Source organism: Chrysemys picta, chromosome 10, assembly GCF_011386835.1.
Source record: "Chrysemys picta bellii isolate R12L10 chromosome 10, ASM1138683v2, whole genome shotgun sequence".
NCBI lineage: Eukaryota > Metazoa > Chordata > Testudines > Emydidae > Chrysemys > Chrysemys picta.
The window spans coordinates 70,493,324-70,510,495 of record NC_088800.1 but is presented as its reverse complement, the minus strand read 5'-3'; the positions used below and the strand labels follow the sequence as shown (position 1 = coordinate 70,510,495).

The following is a 17,172-nucleotide window of genomic DNA, read 5'->3' as shown; positions in this document are numbered from 1 at the left end:
TGCTGGGGAGCCCCGCGCCTCTCCGTCCCGCTCACGGCCGCGGCTCCTTCCTGGCTGGACGGGCCCCCCCCCCCCGGCTTGCCCCGCGCACATGCGGCGCACATCCAGCTGCTCCTTCCCGGCGGGAGGGAGACTAGGCGCGGGGGATGCGCGCCGCATGTGCCCGGGGCAGCGGGGGGGGCGCGTCGCGTCGGGAGGGAGCCACAGCCGCGAGCGGGAGGGAGAGGCGCGGGGCTCCCTGGCAGCAGTGGGGATTCGGCCCCTGCCACCCACCCGGCTCCTGCCCGCTCCGCGCTGCGCCGCATATGTCCGTGGCGGGCCAGGGGGTGGGAGGCTCCGCGGGGAGGGCAGCGCGCGGGGCCTGCTAATGCCCCAGGCCCCTTAATTTTTTTGGCCCCGCCCCCTTTTTTGGCTCCGCCCCCGTCCCGATATTTTACGCTTGTAATCTGGTCACCCTACTCTCACTACCCCCAGGGAGATTTGGTTCAGTCACTACGGGGGAGCTTCCCCCCTATGCGACCCCGGCGACCAGTTAGCGCTGTACGCTACTGCGAGGGAGAAAAAAAGCGTCTCCCTGATTGGTCGCTGCCTGTATTCAAACAACAACTGCCAGCAGGCTCCGGTTGCAGTTGAGCGCTCTGGGATTGGCCTGACCCAGGGTTTGAGTCGGCCAACCAATTGGGCGGGCGCGGCGTGTGGGTGGAGCCAGCAGCTTCTCCCTCCCCCACTGGACGCCGCGTCTATAAGGGCGGCGGCCCGTGTGTCTGGCGGGCCGCGGCAGCGCTGTTTGACGGCTGCAGTGCAGCGAGGGCGCGGCCAGAGGACGAGAAGCAGCAACCGCAGCACACAGATTCGCACAAAATGGCGGAGGGAGACAACAAGAGCGCCAACCAGCTGGTGAGCGGGTCTGTCGGAGCCGGGTCGTTTGGGAGCGTCCCCGGCCCCTTGTGCCGTTCTTCTCTCCCCGGGCGCGGCCTGTTCGGGGAAGGAGGGAGACCGTGGGGCTGCGTCTCCTCTTCCCCCACCCCAGCTGCACGCGTCTTCAGCCCTCGCTCTCCAGCCGGGCGTGGCGACCAACGGAAATTTACCCCTCCGCCATCCCGTAGGGAAGGGATCCCGGCCTGCCCCGTTTCGCCCGCCTCCGGGAGACGCTGCTGGGGACTGGCTCCCCCTTCCGCAGGAGCGGGGCTGTCTGTGCGGCGGGACGGGGCGCTCGCGGCGGGAGGCCGAGCCTATCCGGACAGATGGCGTGGCGGCTCCCTGGGCCCGGAGGGGGTGTGCAGCCGCAGGGCGGCCTGTCAGCCTCCGTGTGCTTCCCCTGCCCTTGCTCGCCGCCTGAGCCCGTCTAAGCGCCGGTGGCCGAAGGTCTCCACTGGTTCAGCCTCCCCTCCCCCAGCTTGTGGTGGCTTTGGTCAGGGCGCGCAGAAGGGCTGCAGCCGCTGGCTGAGCAAGGCATCCTTGTGGTGTTAGCCCCTGCCCCGCTAATAAAGAGGACAGGGATTAGCTCGGCGCTTCCAAGCAAACCCCGCACGAGGCCTTGGTCACTTGTAATTGGCCCGGTCCTGTATGCAATTTTAAAATCCGATTGTTTTTTACGTAATGTGTACAGGCTTTCTTTCTTAGGTTCTCACAGAGATTACAAGCTATCAGCCTTTCCTCAGGGGATGTTCATATTCAGCGTATTTTGGGTGTGACTAGGTGTTTGACAGATGTAAGAAGACCACAGAAGTTGCAGGGTGGCTAGTCGGTCAGTTTAACGTAAGGGATGGATATAGCTACAAAGCTAAGGGTGGAAGAAGTGAAGGTTTGATCGGTGGTGGGAGCAGAACAGGGGAAGAACGAGTTCATCTTCCATTCAGTTTGAAATTTAAATAAAACAAAACAGAGTAGTTGTTTAGGGTACTCCCTTGGACATATGTGTTTTATAACTATATTTTAAGATTCTTCAACTTGTATTATTCTAAAAATTCCGAATAGACAAAAGGGGGGAAATTACTTCTTGAAAATACAGGAAGGAGGAAATAGTGAAACTGACTAGATGTAGGTGCTACCAAATGCACAAACTAAAACAAAAACCTGGAAAAATCATAATTCACTTTTAGGAGGAGAACTGAAACAGTAGGCAATTTGAATTTACCATCAATCTACATTCTCATTGCAGTGGTGTTCTCTGGTCTTGAAGTCTGATGGCTTTGTATCAGTGGTTAACCCATTTGTTGTTGTTTATATTAAAGCAGAAGGTTCCCAAACTCTGTGGTAAGAGACCTTATTGAAAGTGATACCCAAAAGCTCTTTTAAAAAAAAAAAAAAGTTTCAAGTACAGTCATCCCCTGCACTGCAGCATTTTAGAAAATGCTTGGGAAGCAAAATGCACTTGTCTGCTTTGAGCCATAATGGCGAATAAGACTTTTTTATTTATTTTTTTTGCTAAGCCTAGGTTTCCGCTTGCACCAAGCTGCACAACTTGAGCAGCTGAAGTGAATTTGCAAAGTTCCATATCACCCTTAAGCGCTCATCTTTAAAAAGAGACACACATACACAGCTGGTTCAAAATGTGCAGCTGTGGGGATTGGTGCAATAAAAGGGCCTGTCACAAACAAAGCCACTGCAGAGTATGAGCTCCCTCTGTACTCCCTACCCTGCAGAGGCTGCAGACTGGGCCCTGCAGTACTGGGAGGCCTGGGGCACATGGGGGTTTTCCTCCTATCTCCCTGGGGAAAAGTGTGTGTACACGTGCACATGCTGGGGGTGGTGTCAGTTGGGTCTAGCATAGGGGTGGGCAAATTACAGCTCAGGGGCTGCATCCGGCCCTTCAGATGTTTAATCTGGCCCTCAAGCTCCCGCCGGGGAGCAGGGTCGGGCTTGACCCACTCTGGCGCACCAGCTGGGGGTGGGGTTTGCCCTGCTCCGCGCGTACTGTGGCTCTGCACAGCTCCTGGAAGCAGTGACGTGTCCCCACTCCGGCTCCTATGCGTAGGGGCAGCCAGGGGTCTCCGCACGCTGTCCCCGCCCCAAGTATCGCCCCTGCAGCTCCCATTGGCTGGGAACCATGGCCAATGGGAGCTGCAGGGGCGGCACCTGCGGATGGGGCAGTGTGCAGAGGGTGGTCAAGACACTGCAGATGGGAGCTGCTTCAGGTAAGCGCTGCCTGGACCCTGATCAGCCCCCCCACCCCAGCCTTGATCCCTCTCCCACCCTCTGAACCCCTCGGTCCCAGCCTGAAGCACCCTCCTGCACCCCTCATCCCCAGCCTCACCCCAGAGCCTGCATCCCTACCTGGAGCCCTCACCCATCCCTGCAACAGCCTGCTCCAGCCCGAAGCCCCTCCCACACCCTGAACTCCTCATTTTAGACTAAATTTTTTGTTGGAAATTGAAAATATTCATTAGTTGAAATGTATTGTTCAGATGAAACTTTTATCAGGAAGGTTTCTCAGGTCCAGAACAGAATTTCTGGTTGAAACCAGAAACCCACCCTAGAATAGCCAGTAGTCCCGTGGTTAGGGCACTCTCCTGGGTTGTAGGAAACCCATTTTCAACAAGTCCCTGGTTAGTATGATTCAGACCAGAGACTTGAATCTGGGTCTGCTATATTCTGGGTGAGTGCCCTAATCGCTGTTCTATTGGCTATTTCAGAAGTATTTATTGGGGGAGGAGAAAGGTCTTGCTTTTGTTTCACATTGGAATAAAAACAAAGGTTGAAATTGGAGAATTTTTTATTGTAATTTTTATTTTCTAGCCAGACATAGTTATTATCTAACATTTTAGGCCTGCTAGGCATTTACTTCACAGTCTGGATATACTTAAATTAAGCTTATGAAGGGCTAAATTAAATGTGCATAGAAAAGAGAAATTTGCATGTGGTACTTAGAATATCATATTTTCAAGAAGGTGCTATGGGAACTAATAAAGGTTGGGAAACACTAGACTAGGGGATTTCTTCTATGTCTGAAAATAGCAAATTACAAATCTTTTAATATAGCAGTATGTCTTGGGATCCTATTCAGGTTGGGAGTCTCAAAACAGTGTAGGGGATTTAGAGAGACATTCTACTCTGTAAATTGCTTAGAAAATCTGTCTCGCTGTTTTGATTGAAACTGACTATATTGCTTTATCCCATACTCTTTTGGGTCTGACTGAGGTGAATTGTTGATATAAAAATGTTTTTCTAATTGAAAAAAGGAACTAACCATATCTGGTATCTTAATAAAAAATAACTTAGTTGAGAGTGGCTTCACAGCCAAGGGTCCTTATTTAATATGATTTGTGTATCTATAAAGCACTTTAGATGCAAGAATTATTTGATTTCTTAATGAATGATGAAGCGTTTTTTTGTTTTGTTTTTAAATACAGGCTGCAGAGACTGCAAGTTTGGAAGAACATTTGCAAGGATGGGGAGAAGTAATTCTGGTAGCTGACAAAATCCTTCGTTGGGAGAGAGCTTGGTTTCCACTTGTATTGATGGGTGCTGTTTCCTTTGCTTTTCTGTGAGTGCAGCACCCTGTGACCACTTACTACTTCTGATAGCAAAAATGCAGAGAAACTTAGCAAATCTTTACTTCTCTAAAGAGGCATTTGTGCAGGATTCTTACTCCAAGATCTCTGTTTATGCAATATCTCTGTTTATGCAAGTAAAGCAGAACTCCCCAATCTCTAAAGATTTCTCTTTCTGAGAACAGTGGTAACAGGAAGGAGCACAAGCCACGTTCCACCCACACACAGGCCAGTGGCAGCACTGATGACTTAGTCCCAGAAACCTTAGAGCAATGGTTTTCAAACTTTTTTTCTGGGGACCCAGTTGAAAAAAATTGTTGATGCCTGCAACCCAATGGAGCTGGGGATGAGGGGCTTGGGGTGTGGGAGGGGCTCAGGGCTGGAGCAGAGGGTTGGGGTGTGGGCTGTGGAGTGGGGCTGGGAATGAGGAGTTCGGTGTGGGAGGGGGCTGTGGAGTGGGGCAGATGCTTAGTGTGCGGGATGGGGGTCAGGGCTCGGGGCTGGGGATGACGGGTGCAGGAGGGGCTCAGTTTGGGGGGGGGGAGGGGGGGCTCAGGGCTGGGGCAGGGGGTTGGGGTGCGGGCTTACCTCTGGTGGCTCCTGGTCAGCGGCACAGCCGGGGTGCGGAGGCAGGTTTCCTGCCTGTCCTGGCACCGCAGACTGCGCTGCACCCTGGAAGCAGCCAGCAGCAGGTCCGGCTGCACATGGAAGCACATGGCTGCAGGCACACACCCACCCAGCTCCCATTGGCCAGGAGCTGGTGCTTGGGGCGAGAGTAGCGCGCGGAGCCCCGTGGCCCCCTGCCTAGTAGCCAGACCTGGCCACTTCCGGGGCGCAGCGCGGTGTCAGAACAGGTAGGCGCTAGCCTGCCTTAGCTGGGAAGCACCACCAATGGGACTTGTAATGTCCCGATGGGCAGTGTTGACCAGAGCTGCTAGGGTCTGTGGTTGCTGAGCAAGGCGACCCAGTGCTTTACATGCCACGGCCCAAACTTTGAAAAACACTGCCTTAGAGGAACCTTGCTGCTGTGCTCCAGGTCTTTCTGTCAGCAGTAATTAAGTGCTATTGTCAAAGCACTTTAGATCTTTGTACTTAAAGTTCAGTCCACTTCAGACTACTTGTTTTCTTAGAATGTCACTTGGTCTCAAACTCTCACAAGAGGGGCAGAATAGTGTACCTCACTGATGAACAGATTCAGCTGTGCCTTGGGGTTTAGGCTTGTAATGCCACGGGTGTCAGATATACCTACAAATATTACAACACTTGAGTACTCAAGACGACATATCTCATAGACTTGTATCCTCTGAATACTTCCATAACCGTCATGAGCTGTCCCAGAGAGCTTCCTCTTGGAATGGTGAGGAGAGGGCAGAATCTAGAATTTAGTAAACCGCCTCATGATCCTCCAAATAGAGTGTTGAGGACCTGTGTATCTGAGATGATCAGGGTCAGTTGTGGATAAAAGGTTCTAGGGCTGGTCTAAACACAGTTCTTGATTTTCCCCATAGGGTAAAACAAGCTATACTGATGGAAATATCTTTATACAGATACAGCTGCATCTACACTAGGAAGTTCTACCACTTCATCTAGAAATGAAGGGCTGGAAGGGACCTTGAGGCCATCTAGTCCAGCCCCCAGTGCCGACGTAGGACCAACTATACCTAGACTATCCCTGATGGGTTTGTCTAACCTGTTCTTAAAAACTTTCAATGACTGAGTTTTCATAACCTATTGGTAACCTATTCGAGTACTTAATTGTCCTAAAGTTTTTCTTAATATTCAACCTAAATCTTCCCTGCTCTAGATTAAGCAGATTACTTCTTGTCCTACATTCAGTGGACATGGAAAACAAATGTGCAAATAGTGATTCTTTGGTGCTAGTAAAATAACTCGTTTTTTGTAGGGATTAAAGTACTATCAGTTTCTTGATTCTTGAGCCAGCACTCACCATGCCTTGTGTTTTCATAAAAGCGCCTTGGTGTATCAACACTTAACGTGGGTTGGGGAAGTATTCCCAACCTGCTGTCCTTGGGATGGTGTTTTGCTTGCCTGTGCTAGGGAACTGCAAATCAAGAGTGACAAGTCTTAAGATGACATCATAGAATTAGAAGTACAAGTGAAGTAACTGTCCCTTCCTGAAATAGTGTAAACATTCTGTATTGCTAAACAATTTGCATAGCATATTGTCTTGCTGCAGGTTTTAGTGTTAACTAGTTTGGCACCCATGATTGCCACAAAAGTTGCTTGTCATCTTAAATACAACTATCACTTGTTTACTGCCTGCAAACTAAAGAACTGGTATACTTTTCACTACTTATGCCATTATTATTGCATTTCCCTTGTTTTAGAGTAGACAGTAGAAGTCAGTTTTGCTTTTTGCATTCATTCTTTTCACTTGTATTCAATACAGTGATCTTTCAGTGGAGGGTACTGCAGGGGAATAGTTCTGTATTGTGGGGGTTTTTTTAATCACTGGAGCTGAGAGCAACTTTGAACCACTTAACTTGTTAAATTGTTTAAATCTAAATTTGTGTTGCACTCAGACAACATCCTTTTAAATGCAGCAATTTAAAGATTTAGACTAACTGAATTTTCAGAAATCCACAAAAAAGCAATTTTTATATTGCCTTTTCTTTACAGGATGATCTACTACCTGGACCCTTCTGTTCTTTCAGGTGTCTCTTGTTTTGTCATGTTCCTGTGTCTGGCTGACTATCTTGTTCCTGCTCTTGCTCCTAGAATTTTTGGCTCTAATAAATGGTATGTAAAATCAAAACTAAAGAAATAAACCCCTTATAGCTTTCCGATTTATGAAAATGAACATTGTCAAAATGGGCAATTGAGTGGCTAATATCAGGTCAGTTGTGTATACTGTAGCATGTAAGGGTCAGGCACTCATTTGCTAACCAAAAGATGCTAGTGACTCCACTCGTAAGAAATCAAACTTAATTTTATTTTAGAAGATGAGGAAGGTGGGGTACTGCATGTCTTCCCAGCTCTGCCTCATTCCAGCTAAAGATGTCTTTAGTGATGGGCAATATTGCCTTAATCTGCTTTAAGAGGTTGCCCCACTACTAACTTTATTCTTCTAAAGCTAACACTTCAAGTCTTACCAATTCAAACTTGCACAGGGAGTGATTTGTGTTAAATATGGCCTGACTAAAAATCTAGAAAGGGGAGTATACAGCACATGGATGAAACTTGTAGGTACTGAAGTGGAGTAGTACTAAACATAAATAAGGATGAAGAAAGTAATACACAGGGACCTAGAGTAGAAATTTGGGTGTGAAATAATCAACACTTCAACTTGGGGGAAGGAAAGTGAACTTTTACAGAAAGAAGTAACGATAACCTGACCTACTGGAAGGAAAACCTAGAGAATTACATGTTGGATTTTTAAAAAAACAATCTAAAGTGGGATAATTGGCTAATGCCAGGGTAAGACCATACAGCTGTTGGGGGGGGAAAAAAAATTCTATGCAAGAGTATCAGCTAGTGTAGCCAGACTTGGTAGCGGATAAAACTTCAGTAGAGGTGTGCATCTCTTATGCATGCTCTAATGTAGCATTATGCAAGCCTTTTTGAATTAATTGCCCTTGAAAGATTAGTACACTATTTTTGAGAGATTCAGTATACAGGCGAGTCTCATCTTACGCGGGGGTTCCATTCTGCGGTTAGCACGTAAAGCGAAAACCGCGTATAGTCAAAATTACATTGAGTTGAATGGCAGGCGGAATCACCCGCACTACAGGTACAGTATTAAAATTGTTATTTTGCACTCTTTTTTTGTTTTTGCCGACCGCATAAAGCTGAAATCGCGCATGTTAAATGTGCGTAAGATGCGACAGACCTGTACAGTGAATTCAAAAACAAGTTCAAAGTATACAGTCGATTGATAAATATAGGGTGCTCAATAAAATTACAGTAATTTAAGGAAATGTAAAAGTAAACAAAATCAAGATCATGCTTCAGTGTAGATAATACTGATGTTGAAGAGTTAAGATCTCTGCATGTTTTTTGCTTTTACTGAAAGAGCAATGAATTTTACATCCTGAACTTTAAACTGACCTTTGGATGATATTTTAGGCTTAAAATATTTCAGATTGTAGTAAATTTATTTTAAAAAAATTCTTTTTAAAAAGGACCACCGAACAGCAGCAAAGATTTCATGAAATTTGCAGCAACCTGGTAAAAACTCGTCGCAGAATTATTGGCTGGTGGAAACGTCTCTTCACGTTGAAGGAAGAAAAGCCTAAAATGGTACTTTGCACACTTGGCCCTGAAGAGTTTTTACATACCGGGGTTGAAAAAATTATTTAAATTGTGATTCTGCTTTATTCATATTTGAAACAAGGGTTTTGTCTCTTTATGAAATGGCATCTTGTATTTAGATATGGCAACTCTGGTTGAGTTTGCAATGCAGGGAATGCATCTTATTTTTGTGAATCTACCAAATGAGGGTTCAAAACACTTCTCAATGTAAACTCGACCTGTGACCAACCTTAACCTTAAAGCAGAGTATATATAACAACTTTGAGGAGCTCAACTTCTGAGACCATCTTAAATAGATGTCTTTCAGTAAGCGCCTGCCATCTGAAAACCAGGCTCCTTTTAAGGCCTAAAAATAGCTTCAGATGCTGCACCTGCCAGTTTTCTTATCAGTTGTAATGGTGGTGCAATTACACACAAATATTTCTCTACCACATCTGTGTGAAAGACGCATGCAAACAAAAGGAACAGTTAATATACTGGGAAACTGATAAATTGAAAATATGAGAACATTTGTCTGATCTCAAGTCAGGCATTTTAAATGATGCTTGTAACTATAGTGTTTGTAGCTGGGTGAGCGAGGGGCGCTTCCAACTAAAGTGGTTGGAAGTTAGTTTTCCTTTTTAAATTTGGGAATTTAAAATTTTGTGAAATCCCGGACAGGACTTCAGTAACAATGTTTTATCTCTCATTCTTAGTACTTCATGACCATGCTCTGTTCTCTTGCTGGAATTGCTTGGGTAGGACAGCAAGTTCATAATCTCTTCCTCACCTACCTTATAGGTAAGTGTTTATATTTTGCAGAGTGGATGCAAGCAAGAATATTTCCCCCTCTTCTGAATAGAGACATGATAGCCAAAAGTTCACATGCTAAACTGCTAATTTGTTTGAAACTCACTGTTTTCTGATGGACATACTTTCCTACTTCCACTGAAAGGAAAAGCAATACAGTAACTCCTCACTTAATGTCATCCCAGTTAACGTTGATCAATTAGAGAACATGCTCATTTAAAGTTGCGCAATGCTCCCTTATAACATTGTTTGGCAGCTGCCTGCTTTGTCCGCTGCTTGCAGAAAGAGCAGCCCGTTGGAGCTAGCTGGTGGGGGCTTGGAACCAGGGTGGACTGGCAGCCACCCTATCAGCTCCCCTAAGTTCCCTGTGTGGCAGCTGCCCAGCAGGCTATCAATTGCCGGGCAGTTCAGCTGTCCCTCCCCCCACTGCCATGTGCTGCTCCTGCCCTCTGCCTTGGGCCTCCTGCTTGCTGGGGGGGGAAAGGGGAGGCGGGAGGAAGAGGGATGTTAATGTCAGGATATCCCCCTTTCCCTGCTTCTGTACCCCATCTCCACAGAGCCGGGGGGGGGGGGGTGGCGGCACAACAGTGCTCAGGATAGAGGGAGCTTGCTGGCAGCAGCTGCTGTCTTAACTTGCTGATCTATTTAAAAAGGCAGTGTACTTAGAGTGGGGTCAGCGTACTTAAAGGGGCAATGCGTGTGTGTCTGACACCCCCCCCTCTGTCTGTCTCTCTGCCATGCTGTGTCTCTTCTCTCCATTTGTGCTGCCTTGTAGAGTGTGAGGCTACATTAACAACAATGTGTTAACCCTTGAGGGCTCAGCCAAGTGCCACTTCATCATTTAGCAGTAAGGCATTCCTTGGGAAATAGTCCATCCTCTGACTCCACCATCTCTACCAAGCTTCACAATCATCATTGCTATGTACATCATTACATTGTTTAGAACTTACACGGTGTGTGTAAAATTGGATTAGCTTAACATCGTTTCGCTTAAAGTAGCATTTTTCAGGAACATAACTACAACATTAAGTGAGGAGTTACTGTATAAAGAACAGTTAATAGGGTTCAGTGAGCATGTAGGGTTATATAGTGAAAGGAACTTTTTCTAAGAAAATATATACTGTTGAATAATTTATGTTCTGTCTGATCTCATTTTAGTGATTTTGTTGTTGCTGTTTCCTGGATTAAACCAACATGGAATCATTACGAAGTATGTTGGCATGGCAAAAAGGGAGATTAACAAACTTCTCAAGCAAAAGGAGAAGAAAAATGAATGAAGCATCACTTGCTAATTAAGCTACAGCATAAGATGTCCCTGGGAACAGTTTCTTGAATTCATGTATACTTAATATTATAGAAGCAGTTACTTTGCTCCTTGGCTCTAATTTAAATCGGGTCCCTATTCAGCAGAAATGCCATTCTCTGAACAGCTGAGAGCGTCTCATGTTTGCTCTGGTAGGCATATAGTTTTGTAGGCTGCTGGTGATTATATATGGGAAATACCTATTTTATGCAATGGGGAGCCCTGCTGAACTTATTTAACATCCACACCATGTGGGAAGTCTTGGGTACTAAAGCACAAGAATTGGCACTTTTGTAATGTATGAATAGTATCCTCATAATGAAGTTAGTAGTGTTGCCCCACCATCAATAGGCTACTGATTTGTGGGCGCAGAAAGTAGTGAAGTATGTGATTTAAGAACTAGTTAATTGGTGTGGAGATTTTTACTACTGATTCTAGTGGGAAGAGACCAATTAACAGTCTTCATTCCCATTCATTTCTTTCTGTGGGCACTTGTGCAGAATTATGGCTAAAAATGAATCTATGGCCTAGCTAAAATAGTATTTATTTGTTTGTTGGCTAGCTTAGTCGGTTGAATAAACCATGGATTATTTCTGCCAAATAGGGCTCCTGAACACTTAAATTTTGAATTTAGTCACTAGCTGTAGTGTAACTGTCAACTCGTTGCACTGAAACTATGTTGAAAGTGAGCTAGGGTACATGTACCCTAACAGTCAATTATCTGGAAAACTGCTGTATTCATGGAGCCATGTAACAAGTCTGTTTTTATGTATGTTGTACTGTCCATAGATGTATGAGATATATCTGTCTCTTGTAAATAATACTGTCTTCTGAGTTATGACTTCAGTTTTAAAAACTGTACTTCTGTTTCTTCAAGTAAAAAGCTGAAAGATGTTAACATATCCTGGCATCTTAAAAGTTAAACATTGTTTTAAAATGATCTTTCTTCAATGTTTGTCTCAGCTGTAAAACAGGTAAATGATGTTACCTTTTAATTTAAAATATAGACTCGAGAAAACCATTTTGAATTTGCTCTTTTGCCCATCCCTGGTATGTGTTCACAATGTATCTGATCTTTGCCAGGATGGAGAGTGGAGATGTGAAAGTACTTCTATGCTTCAACCTCACAAATATATCTATGGGGGGCACAGGGCTACTATTTTAAAGAATAGTCTCTCCTACTGAACTACTGCACTTATTCTAATGATAGCAAATGTCTATATATATAATTTTCCCCCAAAGAGTAAAGACTGTCCGTATAACTGCTGTTTATGCAATCTGAGAAGTAGTGCCTATGCTGCTGAGAAGCCTGGAATGTCATGGGAGCAGAAGAGACTGTAATGTCTTTTCTCTGCAGCAAATGGAATTCCGTCAACTGTTGCTTCTCATAGCTTTCATAGTAGCAGCTGCTTATGACTGACCTAGGTCAATTTTTAGGAACTGTGAATAAATCTGTGGGAAAGGCCATATATGAAAGTGACAAAGCAGGCCCAATCAACAAAAAATTCAAGTTTGAACTCTACGAAGTTAGACACTGCTGCGGAAAATGAAACATTTGTTAATGTCTCAAAGCTGACATTTAACTAACTGGATTCTGACAATGATGATGAGTGTCCCATGTAATGAGCAATAATACTCCAGGATGATAGAATTTCCCTTAGTCTCCATGACTGCAGAGAATCTTTAAAATGTAAACCGATGTAGGGTTAATAGTTTAAGTCTATAAGTAGCCTGAAATAGTAGCTTTCAATGGCATGAACTTTTCCATCTTAATCAACTTTGAAAAATATGTGCTAATGTTAACTTGCTCACTTCTAAACATGTCTATAGAAACAGAATACAATTCCAAACAGCCTCTAATGGGCTTCCCAGACGCTAAAAATCTGCTTTATCAAGCTGCCAGGCCTCCAGCTTTTCCCCTGCCAGTTTTTATAATGGGGATTGATACACAACTGTACCATACTACATTTAGGGTGTATGTTTAAAAACAACCAGCTTTGTTAAATGGTATAACTAAGTAATACCGTGGTGTTCATATACAATAAAAAACATCCCTTTTTTAAAAAAAAAGTTGCTGAAGAATCTCCAGACATCTGTGCCATAATTCAAGAGTTTTACTCCAAAATCTAGACTTGCAAGTGATTACACTGGCTCTTGGCTATGACTGCATTCATATGGCTTGAAAACTGGGTGAAGACCATAATGAAAGATCAGCCTTGGGGATATTGAAGTAACTATTCCTTTGTTTTGCAGTAACTATACCTGGCATTTTTCTGTGCATGTTATTACCAAAATATAGTGGCAATTTGGAAATAATACCTTTGTTGGAGGGGTGGAGTGGGAAGAGATGCCTCTGAGGAACAAGACACTTACTTTAGCATCATAAGAGTATAACTACTTGACCTTTATTGTAGCACCTGCTGTAGAAGAGCTTGGAGGATGGCTCTCACTTCTCTTTAGAGCAATCCACTCCCCATAACTATTTCACCACTCCCTGTGCTTTTTTGAACCTGGTCTCAAGAAAGGGCTGGAGGTGAGGATAGAATTTCCAGAGTCCTAAAAGGGGTTCAGGGAATGAAGCCACCCTATTGTTTTCTTCCAAGATCTCTTGATTCACTTGCAGAGAATGGAAAAAGACAGCTCTGTGAAGGAATCCAAATAAGTGATATCTTCTTGATCCCAAACTTAGAGTGGTAGAGCTGCTATATTAATGATAAATACCCTCCTGCAGAGTTTGCAGTGGGTGGAAAGGGCCTGCACTTCTACCTCCCAGTAAATGTCATGTTATGTTGTGAATGCCTGAAATTTAACAGCACAAAGCAAAAGTAAAACTACATTTTTTTTAATAGTATTAGGTGTTAGCTATACAGAAGTAGGGAAAATTATGAGTGTGTGTGATCCTTAATGTAAAGGTATCCTTTTTAAATACCAACAAAAATCAAGCTAACTTATATTCTTGGTATTTCGGTAAACTTGAATTCAGATAGAAATGTTCATCTTGCAAAAGGGGTAATAGTAGAATCTAGAATGTGAAGATACCTTTTTTGGGGGGGTTGGGTTTTTTTTGTAGCTTAAATGTCTGTATTTCCCACACTGATATAAAACTGGCCTATCATGCCCAGTTTAGGATTTTTTCCTCTCCCCACATATCCCTTCTGTTGGTCTCAAACTTATTTTCTCACTTAAACAATTTACTCCTTAAGACTAATTTTTTTGTTTATAAATTTATGGCTGCTACATAATGTTTAGTGAGTTGTGCAATTTCAAAAAGAAAAACTGAAGAAATGAGGTTTAAGCAATCATTTCAATTACCTCACTTCTGCTGAATGTACCCACAGTAACGTGCACCAAGCACAAAAGTTGAGTGAATGTACCACTGTGATTTAAATGGAATATTAGTATATCAGGGAATACGGCTGGAGTGAGAGTGAAAGGGTCAAAGCCTGTAATGTGCTCTGTATGAGTGGCCCCGTTTCTCACAAAGAAAACTTTAGGATCTGAATACATTTTTTTCATAATGCTGGAGACTAGTGAGTATGAAGGGCTGCTGTTAGTATATTACATTAGTGAAGAAAGTGCTACAATGAAGAAGTTACCTATAAGAAAATATAGCAACCAGAGAAACTAATGCCTCAAAAATCAAACCTGACCTTTTCAACAAAGCACACAACTGCTACCCCACTTCATTAGGAGTGCTATCATACATGCTATTAAAAGGAGAGATCATAAATAAACTGGTTTAAGGTAGAAACTTTTTTCAGGGTTTGTCTACATGAAGAAACTTACCAGCATAATTATACCAGTAATTTTTCTTGTGCAGGCCACCTCTTATGTTGTCTTCTGTGTTTTGAGCCACAGTAGCAGACCCAAATGCTTGAGGTTAGGCAGCTGTGGTTTTGTATTACTTGAATCAGATTTACTGGCAAAGTGGTGTTGGTGTTCCATTGTGGGGCTTTCTGACTGCATGAGGTGCTCAGTACCCTTTGCTATTACAGTTCCTTTCAATTTCTTTTCCTGCTGTTTCAAAAGAGATTTCAGAGTTTAAGGCCAAAAGGGATCATTGGATCCAGTCTGATCTGTATACCATAGGCCATTACATTTAGAACACATAAGATTGGTCATACTGGGTCTGACCAAAGATCCTTCCAGCCCAGTATCCTGAGGTGCCCCAGAGGGAGTGAACCTAACAGGTAATGATCAAGTGATCGCTCTCCTGCCATCCATCTCCACCCTCTGACAAAGAGGCTAGGGACACCATTCCTTACCCATCCTGGCTAATAGCCATTAATGGACTTAACCTCCATGAATTTATCTAGTTCTCTTTTAAACCCAGTTATAGTCCTAGTCTTCACAACCTCCTCAGGCAAGGAGTTCCATAGGTTGACTGTGTGCTGTGTGAAGAACTTCCTTTTAAACTTGCTGCCCATTAATTTTATTTGGTGGCCCCTAGTTCTTATATTATGGGAACAAGTAAATAACTTTTCCTTATTCACTTTCTCCACACCACTCATGATTTTCTATACCTCTATCATATACCCCCTTAGTCTCCTCTTTTACAAGCTGAAAAGTCCTAGCCTCTTTAATCTCTCCCCATATGGGACCTGTTCCAAACCCCTAATCATTTTAGTTGCCCTTCTCTGAACCTTTTCTAATGCCAGTATAACTTTTTTGATATGAGGAGACCACATCTGTCAATATTCTTATTTTCTATCACTTTTTTAATGCTTCCTAACATCCTGTTTGCTTTTTTGACTGCCGCTGCACACTGAGTGGACGTTTTCAGAGAACTATCCACGATGACTCCAAGCTCTCTTTCCTGATTAGCTGTAGCTAAATTAGCCCTCATCATATTGTATGTATAGTTGGGGTTATTTTTTCCAATATGCATTACTTTACATTTATCCACATTAAATTTCATTTGCCATTTTGTTGCCCAATCACTTAGTTTTGTGAGATCTTTTTTAAGTTCTTCACAGTCTGCTTTGAGCAGTTTAGTATTGTCTGCAAACTTTGCCACCTCACTGTTTACTCCTTTCTCCAGATCATTTATGAATAAGTTGAATAGGATTGGTCCTAGGACTGACCCTTGGGGAACACCACTAGTTATCCCTCTCCATTTTGAAAATTTACCATTTATTCCTACCCTTTGTTCCCTGTCTTTTAACCAGTTCTCAATCCATGAAAGGATCTTCCCTCTTATCCCATGACAACTTAATTTACGTAAGAGCCTTTGGTGAGGGACCTTGTCAAAGGCTTTCTGGAAATCTAAGTACACTGGATCCCCCTTCTCCACATGTTTGTTGACCCCTTCAAAGAACTCTAATAGATTAGTAAGACAAGATTTCCCTTTACAGAAACCACGTTGACTTTTGCCCAACAATTTATGTTCCTCTATATGTGTGACACTTTTATTCTTTACTATTGTTTCAACTAATTTGCCCGGTACTGACGTTAGACTTACCGGTCTATAATTGCCAGGATCACCTCTAGAGCCCCTTTTAAATATTGGCATTACATTAGCTATCTTCCAGTAACTGGGTACAGAAGCTGATTTAAAGGACAGGTTACAAACCATAATTAATAGTTCCGCAATTTCACATTTGAGTTTTTTCAGATCTCTTGGGTGAATGCCATCTGGTCCCGGTGACTTGTTACTGTTAAGTTTATCAATTAATTCCAAAACCTCCTCTAGTGACACTTCAATCTGTGACAATTCCTCCAATTTGTCACCCACAAAGGACGGTTCAGATTTGGGAATCTCCCTAACATCCTCAGCCATGAAGACTGAAGCAAAGAATTCATTTAGTTCTTCTTCTAGTGCTTGCTCATATCGATTCCAATTAGGTGGGCACATGCTGTGTGCACGATCGTTGGAGAATTTTTACCCTAGCAACACCCCGTGGGTCGGCTGTGGAGCCCCCTGGAGTGGCACCTTTATGGCGCTGGATATATACCTCAGTCGGCCCAGCACCCCCTCAGTTCCTTCTTACCGTCCATGGCTGTCGTTGGAACTATGGAGCTCAGTTTAGCCAACACTCCACTCTCCCTAGCGCTCTTATTGCAGTTTGTACATAGTTATAGTGTTAGTTGTCATAGTTGTAGTTTAGTCTAGTAGTTGTAGTTTTTAGGGGTGAGGGGTTTCCCCCCGGAGTTGTTGGGCTCATGCCCAAAGCTCCAGGATTTAAGCCCTGCGGCTCCTGCTCCAAGCCCATGCCGACGGGTGACCCCCACGACTCTTGCCGTAAGTGTCTGGGGGAATCTCAATGAGTCTTCTGGGTCACATGGCTTCCTGCACATTCATAACCAGGTATGCCA

The 17,172-nt window shown here is 44.0% G+C and overlaps 1 protein-coding gene across 1 annotated transcript; it reads left to right on the top strand.

The window, feature by feature from the left end:
- The first annotated feature begins 463 nt into the window (after positions 1 to 463).
- On the top strand, positions 464 to 11,878 carry ARL6IP1 (ADP ribosylation factor like GTPase 6 interacting protein 1). Its single transcript, XM_005307184.5, has 6 exons — positions 464 to 897; positions 4,353 to 4,486; positions 7,134 to 7,253; positions 8,636 to 8,753; positions 9,461 to 9,545; positions 10,713 to 11,878. The coding sequence occupies exons 1-6, from the start codon at positions 862 to 864 to the stop codon at positions 10,829 to 10,831; spliced, it is 612 nt and encodes a 203-aa protein (XP_005307241.1). The 5' UTR covers positions 464 to 861; the 3' UTR covers positions 10,832 to 11,878.
- The last annotated feature ends 5,294 nt before the right edge of the window (positions 11,879 to 17,172 follow it).

Bases quoted from the DNA above. Each gene is read 5' to 3' on its own strand.
- ARL6IP1 (XM_005307184.5), top strand. From the start codon at position 862: ATGGCGGAGGGAGACAACAAGAGCGCCAACCAGCTG. The intron at 898-4,352 runs GTGAGCGGGTCT...TTTTAAATACAG, and splicing joins ACAAGAGCGCCAACCAGCTG to GCTGCAGAGACTGCAAGTTT. The intron at 8,754-9,460 runs GTACTTTGCACA...TCTCATTCTTAG, and splicing joins AGGAAGAAAAGCCTAAAATG to TACTTCATGACCATGCTCTG.